Source organism: Cryptomeria japonica, chromosome 10 (assembly GCF_030272615.1).
Source record: "Cryptomeria japonica chromosome 10, Sugi_1.0, whole genome shotgun sequence".
NCBI lineage: Eukaryota > Viridiplantae > Streptophyta > Pinopsida > Cupressales > Cupressaceae > Cryptomeria > Cryptomeria japonica.
The window spans coordinates 427,072,614-427,081,335 of record NC_081414.1 but is presented as its reverse complement, the minus strand read 5'-3'; the positions used below and the strand labels follow the sequence as shown (position 1 = coordinate 427,081,335).

Here is an 8,722-nt window from a genome sequence, read left to right as displayed (position 1 = left end):
CACAATAATATGTTTTATCAGTTTTCTTGTGGTACTCAACAACATTTTTACCTCTCCATGCACCATAAATCATAGGATGTTCAGATCACATTACAAGGCACTACACATCCGATGAGACGTGTTTTCCAATTTGACAACTTTCCATCTCGAAAGGAAAAATTATAACTCTTAAAATTTGGTATGAAGTATTTTATGTGGAATTTGATATCGCATTTAAGCAGTTAAAGAATACATAGACCAATTTCTTTCTTCAGATAGACCACACTAACATTCAGATTCATATTTGCCATACACAAGCCAAGATGGACTTTGCATACAAACCAGCTTCCAACCTACTTATTAGTTGATGTTAAGCAAACCTTAAGTCAAAAGATGGTTTAGTAAACCAAAGTTGTTAATTTGACTAATCAGACCATACATTGAACGAAACCAAGTGCAGGATATCCCAGTCAGCAAGGTGGGAAGACATCAACTAACTTAACAAACAAAAAAGTATTTAATAAGAAAACACAAATCGCCCAAAGAAAAAAAAACCTGGAAAGATACCAATCATTACCTGCAAACAGGAATATGCAATGACCTGCAAGCAAATCTATGGAAAAGTTAGGCCAAAGGAAGATACAAGAAAATGTGATTACTTGTCTGATAGGCCTAAGGAACATAACAAACTACCATTGTTTCGCTTTTTTGTTGACCTTGTTAGCAGATGTGTCAGCCCACTTCCAAGTCAAAAAGAAACGGAAGTAACATATTCATTTAAACTAGTGTATTGTTGTACCCTAAAGAAGCAAGAAAGCACCCTAAGCGATGTTTATTGAAATGCCTAAACATATGATGCGAGCTTCATTAATAAATACGTATTTAAGCACATCAAATGCTTGTGAATTGTTAAAAGGCTGTAGAAGCTTCACGTGTCATTCAAGTAATAAATCGATGCACATGAATATGTAGTTTTTAATTACTGATTATGACCAGAATAAGTTAAATTGTACAAATAAGCTGTTGCAAAGCTTGCCACAATTGCAAACAGTTACGGCAATGACAAAAAAACCCTGAACTGCCACAATGCAGAGACTAATGTTCATTTCCATAGCTTCACACACTTGTCATGACTTGCAGAAGCAACCATGCCTGTTGCAGGCGAAACTGCCAGAGCCGCAATGAGGCCGTCATGGGCTGGGATGGTCATACTCTTGTTCTCGGCCATATTCCAGAGCTCCAAGGACTACAGGGAAAAAGTGACATAATCAACAAAACACCACAGCCCAGACAATAAAATATTATTCGTGATAATAAAAGTAAAACCCCATTATGATTGTTGCACTTGGATCGCACAATGCTGGAAAGAACTGGTGAAAGGAAGATCACATTTTACTAAAGGAGATCAATGAGACTTACAAGTACATTAATAAATAGCTAATTAGGATTAGTTTGGACTCTTAGAGGATTCCCAAGCCAAAAAATTAATAAATCTCAAACTAAATTTAGATCCACAATTGATAGAAATTATTGACAACACATAAATTCCTCTGAAATATTAATTTACCTGATATAAGCCAATGACCAAGAGTGATTGATAACGAGGATGAAATACACATGAATGGAAATTATTTCCATTACAAATCAGCTCGTGTACACATTGTCCGTCACTTCCAGAACAAAAGGTCCATACCCTTACTGAATCCTCACTAACAGTTGCCAAAAAGTTTCCAGTTTGGTCCCAGCAAAGAGAATGCACAGGTTTTGTGTGTCCCTGCACATCAAAGACATCTTTTTTAACCATATTCCTTCAAAGAAGCCTTCATTGTATAGTCAACTAGATGTCACCATTCATAAGAGCTCTCAACAATATAGCACCTAGAAAAACATGCATTTGTTTATTAAGTATTAACACGTAATTTTTATCATAAAATGGGCATTTATGCGGCAGTACATCGATCCACATAAGAGATCCTACTAAATGGGTTATCTACTAACAAGACAAACGGTTACCATGTGTGATTAGGATCTTACAACAAGGGTGCCAATATGTTATCTGAAAGCTGTTCAATGGAATAGAAGCTGTGCATGTTGCTGTACCATACAAGTAGCGACTACGGATGCACAATACCCATTTTCAAGATTTCATTGAAAACAAAGGGAAATTGTAGTGTCAAAAACATAAAAGGACACAAAATTAGAGGTACAACAATTGTCTAGTCCTAAATGCAGAAGGAACAACGCAATTCTATGCTTCATTACTTCTTACACATCCCCTACCTGCAACACTATAAAGGTAAACGGAGTATCATTGTAGGAGGGAAATGCAAACGGTGACAAATTAGACAATATACAAACCTGTAAAGAATGCACACAAACTTCACTCTCAACATCAAATATCGAAACAACATTTTCAGCAGCTGCAGCAAGAAACCTGCCAATCCGTGGTTGAAATCGCACTTGACTCAGACCACCCTTCAAAATCCGGTTTATGGACGAAGACAAAACACAGTTAGCAAACATTCCAACACTGAAGATAAGAATTAACGACAGAAAACATCAACTAGCACTGTGCTAGAAAATACATTCAAGGATAAGCTACCTGAAATATTCTTGTGCAAATGGCCTGGGAAAAACTCCAGTAGCGGATTTCACCGTCTCCGTCACAAGAACAAATGAGATTTTCATTGTTTGGGTGGAAGTCAAGTGACATAACAGACGCGGAATGACCAATAAACGTACGAAACGAAAAGTTTGGCTGCAAAACTCCACCAGAATATAACATTTATCAAATGATTAAAAAGATCTGCTGACCCTCATAATAGGACTGTACATAAACTAATGAAAAATTGAAAGACAGATCATAATATATACAACAAACTCATATTCAACCATCATGATCAATCAGCAATAATCTAGCACAAGAAAATTGACTAGTTCATACAACTGAATTACCTATTCCAGGTCCATAAACTCATGCATTCATGTCTTAACAATTTCTTATTGCACACAATCAAGATTGAAGAGAGAATTAATAGTGCAGATAACCTGAAGTGAACTCTAAAATTAAATGAGTTCCTTTTTCCTTGAAAATAAATTTAAATGATGTCTTTCTGCTCTTAAAATCATCGGAGCAAGATAATTCTATTAAGAATGTTAATAAAGCTTAGCTACCAAGAAAGGCATTTGTCTTACTAACATTGTCAGCATCCCAGATCTTGACTGTTCTATCAAAAGATGATGTTGCCAGGCGGGTTGAATTAGGACTGAACCGCACATCAGTAATCAGAAACTGATGCTCTTCTAAAAAACTTTTAAGCTTCAACGTGTCGAGGTTCCACAACACTGTCTACATTTCCAGAAAAGTCCAAGATATTATGGTTTAACCCATGACATTAGATTCTTCATGTCAAAAAAAAAACGTAATAAATACCACAGTTTTGGGTCTAAAATCAAATTACCCTCTTCTCATGTCCAGCACTAGCTAGCAACTTTCCATCAGTAGAGAAGTGGCAGCAAAGAACTTTCTTGGTGCTTGCTCGAATACAGGCAACCTCAGTAAAATAAAATCCTGCAAGTTAAAAATCGTCTTAAAACATAAAAAACAATTGATTTTAAAAATTAATTTATTACATATCACAATAGAAGTTCAAACAAAACCATAAAAATTATAACTATGACAGAATGGAACATCTCACCTTTACTTATCACAGAGAACAGTAAGAGATGAGTCCAAATTTACGTTGCAGTGCTTCTTTTTCTCTTTTATCTTACCTTCGTTTGTATCATCGTGAGGCAAGGACGACTCCACATAATCGTCCAGAGACCCGTCCTCCACAAACTGGTCTATATCTGCCTGCAATTTAATATAAATTTATAATACGTTGTTAAAAAATGAATACTAATAGCTGGAAATTGGTTTCTGGAATAAATTGAGAAAAAAGTTTGTAGAAATATGACTACTTCAAACTAACATTTAGAATCAATCAAGCTGTATGATCACTAAACTTGTCATAAGTAAATCTAATCATGAATCATTTAATTTGCTTGGGAAAATTGGGTTAAGTTTCTGTTTCAGCATCCGAACAATCAATTGAAATGGAAAACAATTTTGTTAAAAATGAAGATCAAAAGAAATTTAACAATCAGTGGAATGGATGGCGAGGCAAGAGTCCCTGTGCCATCAGCTCTATACATTATCATGGCTTTGATGAGCTGCCACTGCGCTACAATGCACCACCCATGGACATCACAATATCAGGGGTATGAGTTGATGGAGTTGCGGGTGCAGAACTTAGAGAGGGACCAGTAGTATTTGCAGTTCCTGAGCTATTAGCTGGACCAGAAGATGAACCAAGCTGCTTTCTTTTTCTTCAATTCTGACCTTTAGAAACCAGCCTTTAACAACCGCAAAAATTCAGAAAATAAGTTTTCTCAACCAAACTCTATTAAATACTCACTCGGAGGTTTCCGGCGCAGGCGCATGGGCTTTACATTTTCTCTAAGAATGACTTGTCATGTTTCATATATGCTATAACCCAATACATTGATGAGACAGGAAGGAGGTGCAAATCCCTTAAAAATCCCCACACCAAAAGAAGGCATCTCATAACCCAATACATTGATGAGACATATGGAAAGGGTGAGTATAATATTCATGGAGCATTTTCAAGAGTTATAAAGCTGAGGTCCAAGCTTATACCTCATACCCTGTTAAATACAAACTATAACTCACCATATATTTTACCAAACAAAGGAAGAAAAATATCCAATCAGAAAAATAAGCTGAGGTGCCATACAGTCCTGGCATAGGATACCCGCCGTGATAACTTAACCAAAAAGGAAGATCAAAAAGAACCCAAACCACAGAGATGCAAAGACTCCTCTGTTTCAAGTGCTAAGATGGTTCCAATTATATAATACAATCTAGAAATGTGCCCTTGACAAAGGGAGAAATATTAATTATTAGAAAGGAACCAACCCATTTTTTCTTCAATAGCAGGCAAGTCCTGTTGCATACAAAACGGCAATAAATTTGAGGAAAGACTAAGGTAATAATCTCCAACTAACCAAATCAATCCAAATACTAAGATGCACTGTCAAGAAACAATCATTTGGCGGTTAGGGTAAGAGTTAAGACCATGAAAACATTATAACCGAAGAGAAATCCCAAATCCTTTTCATCCTCACGAAAACGTACTTCAAAATAGATCAGTAATCCTCCCAAGAAGTCACACACGATGACCATAAGTAAAGGTAAATTCTTATGGCACAATATTGCATAACATCGAATGGTTACCCAGCATTTCCAATTTAACAATAATTATTAATTCCAAACCACAGCGCCCCCAATGCCATTTAAGAAAAAAAAATTAAATCATCGGAATACAACCTCAGGAAAAAAGAAGCGAAAACAAAACCTTATCAAACCCTAAAGATCGAACCACATGGTAGTTGAACTTGAGGACTGCTCAATTTTCAAAAATCTAATTGACAAAAAACAGGAAATAACACCGATCTCATCACATAGATCCAATTAACTTAACAAGACAACGGCTGGATTACATGTCAACCTTATACAGACCAAAAATATACAGCGAAGAGGAAATTTTCGTTTTAAAAATAAACCAGCGTACCATTTTCCTCGGAGGAACAATTCCGATCTGTGTAAAATTAGAAGCTACTCGTAAATATTGTGCTAAGATGGGAGAGGCGTGGCACAGAACCTTCTCTTTCTAAGACAAGTAAATAAATGAAGTAGAAATTTTAAAGACGCCTGGACTGAGAATTGAACCATGCTGAAACCAACTAAAGTATCAACAAAAAGAAATCACAACTCTTGTTTCTGGTTGTTTACTATTTTACTGTAATAGATTTTGATCAAGTAATTTATTATTTTGTTTCTTTTTGAATAAAGTTATTAGAGATTTTTTTAGAGGAAAGTCTAGGAAAGATGTCTAGACTTGCAAACTATTAAATGAAAAATGCTAAGTAATTCTTGTATAACATGAACATTTCTTTCATTATTTTGAAGAGATGTTTCATTTAAGTATTGTGAGGATTTTATGATCTTTTGGTTAATCAACTAATCACAAATACATCGAAAAAATGAACACACTACACATCTAGAGACTCAATCAAGGTCAAATATGCACTTTACATTCATTCTCCAAAGATTACAAGGTATTAATTACAATAATCGAGTAAACCCAAAACCAACATAATACTAAAAATGTGATACCTAGAATTGGAACTTGAAACCATGGGGCTTCTCACAATATTTCTTATTTGCTAGTTATGTTGATGCTCTATATCTATTTTTTCATCCTCTATGCAATGAAATTTTAAGCCCTTAAATTTTTCTTGCAAATCATGTTCAAAGGGGGGATGCCAAGTATGCTTGAAATCCTAAAAATCCAATATTTTTGGGGTCAATAGGGCATGCTTGTTCCTTCATGTCATGTTTTTTTGTTTAATTTAGGTACATGAAATTTGTTTTAATCTTATCCATTTATACATGTTAAGGGTTGAGGGGCATTGTCATTAGATTTGCAACATTTATAAGCATTAACATCTAGTTTAGGAAAGGTGAGCGAGAAGGTGAGAGGAGAACATTGAGCCTTGGCATGAATTTTTCAGTAATCTAGTGCATGCAAGGGTATGGTCTCAAAAAGGACCTAAGGAGATGTCCATGGAGAAATTAAGAGTTGTTATAGAATAAAGGAGGAACCACATATGCAAGGAAATAGTGAAAGGGGAGAGGTATATCTATAGTTCTAGAGCCTAAGTATGGAATAAAATGTCAAGGATCAAATCTAGAGAGGACATCAAGACCAAAGAGAAAAATGGTTGGGGATTGAGAGTATTAAAATTTGGTGCAAGTCCTATAAGGGATCTAAGACTAGCAAGGAAAAGGAGAGAAATTTTGAGAGGCAAGTCACTAGAAAGACTTGACATTAAGGAACTAGTGCCAAATTTTGGGGTTCCTTGTAGGTACACGATTTTGGGTAACATAGGATAAATGATTGAGAAATTTAAGTCGATTTCATAGGATAAAAGCCAAACTTGGGGCTAAGTCCCAAGGTTTCAAGTCCAAAAGGACATCCATGACTCGAGAGAAGGATAGGGAGACAGAGATGAAAACCAAGGGTTGAGTCCCAGCCCTATAATTTCTTATCCTCTATGTTCCCTCAAAACCTTACTTCTCTACTCTCTCCTTGCTCCTTGATCCCTCTTTTGTGTGTCCTATGTCCTCAAGAAGACCTAATACTAAGGGACTAAGTTTTTGTCTCTAATCTCTAGTCTTTTTTTTACTTGGGTCCTTGTGGTCTCTTCCCATTTTCTTTCCCTTTCCTCATTGAGTGTGGACCCTTGGCTAGAACTAGGACCTTGCTTGAATTTTCCCTACACTCTAATCCCTATAATTCCTTATCCTGCACTCCTTCTTGGTCCTTGATCCCTCTTAGCCAAGGGTCCACGCTCAATGAGGAAAGGGGAAGCAAAGAGGAAGATACCATAAGGACCCAAGGTAGAAAAGGACTAGAGACTAACACTTAGTCCCTTAGTCTTAGGTCTTCTTGAGGACATAGGACACACAAAAGAGGGATCAAGGAACAAGGGGAGAGTAGAGAGGTGTGGTTTTGAGATAACTTAGAAGCCCAATAAAAAATGCTTTGGTGCTAATATCTAAGGTGAATGAAGAGTGAGACACAATGTAGAATTGTAAGGATCAAGCTTTCAAGGGAATGAAGAACCCTAAGGAAAATTCCATAGGTCCCAATTCCACACAAGACCCTGTTATCGTTGATTTCAGACTCAACAAAAATATTGGATAACCCTTACAAAATTTGTTTGTTTCACCCACACCCTCTAAGCATGCATGTTGAGGCACTTGTCAAACCATATCATGTGTAGTCAAGCTCTCAATTTGTCAATCTAAAAGATTGATAAATTGTCTTTTTAGGAGTTAGTTTGTATTTCTTTGTATATTATTGGAGTTAAACCCCAAGTTTGCATAAGTCTCAAGTATAGGTGTAGTTCATATTTACAACTTCGAACTACACCAAAGTCACCCTCTTAGTGTAGTTAGGAGTTACAACTCCAAGCTACAGGAAACCTGTGCATTCACAAGATGTAGTTCGGGGTCGTAACTTCAAACTACACCCAAAGCACATTCATAAGTGTAGTTCAAAGTTGTAACCCTTAACTACACCTAGCTTGTCGTGAAATAATCGCAAATATTACACAACAAGACCTTCACATTGGTGTAAATCGGAGTTATAACTCTAAACTACATCATCCCAAATACAAACCCAAATTGCATGACTTGCATGTGTTGAACCCTCCCAGGTACAAATAAGGTTTTAAACCCCTATTTGCAATTCTTGGTCTATTTTGTCTAACTCTGGGAATTCTTCAATCAGTACTGCACTCCACTCTAGACGCCAAATTCCACACACCGAAACCAAATGACTCTAAAATACAAGCTACCTTGAAACAATATGAAGGTTTTTTGAAGAAGGATGATGATAATGAAGATGTGTCTTCAAACGCTTAGTCATTTTCTCCATGCTTTCTAGTTTATGTAATTTGTAATTTGTTTTCAACATTTTACATCTATTTTTGTACAAATGAAATGGCATGTAACAACAACACAAGTCCAAAGTCAAATAGGACTCTGTTGTTGAATAAGTCAATATTAGTTGCAATTTTCCCTCTTTTTTCTCATAAGTTCTTCTCTATA

General features: G+C 36.0%; 1 protein-coding gene across 1 annotated transcript; it reads right to left on the bottom strand.

The window, feature by feature from the left end:
- Positions 1 to 934: 934 nt before the first annotated feature.
- On the bottom strand, positions 935 to 5,824 carry LOC131075745 (transcriptional corepressor LEUNIG). The gene is made up of 8 exons (XM_058012630.2): positions 5,616 to 5,824; positions 3,754 to 3,835; positions 3,441 to 3,550; positions 3,179 to 3,328; positions 2,582 to 2,737; positions 2,338 to 2,454; positions 1,547 to 1,753; positions 935 to 1,225 (listed from the first exon to the last, which is right to left on the bottom strand). The coding sequence occupies exons 1-8, from the start codon at positions 5,616 to 5,618 to the stop codon at positions 1,082 to 1,084; spliced, it is 969 nt and encodes a 322-aa protein (XP_057868613.1). The 5' UTR covers positions 5,619 to 5,824; the 3' UTR covers positions 935 to 1,081.
- Between the last annotated feature and the right edge of the window lie 2,898 nt (positions 5,825 to 8,722).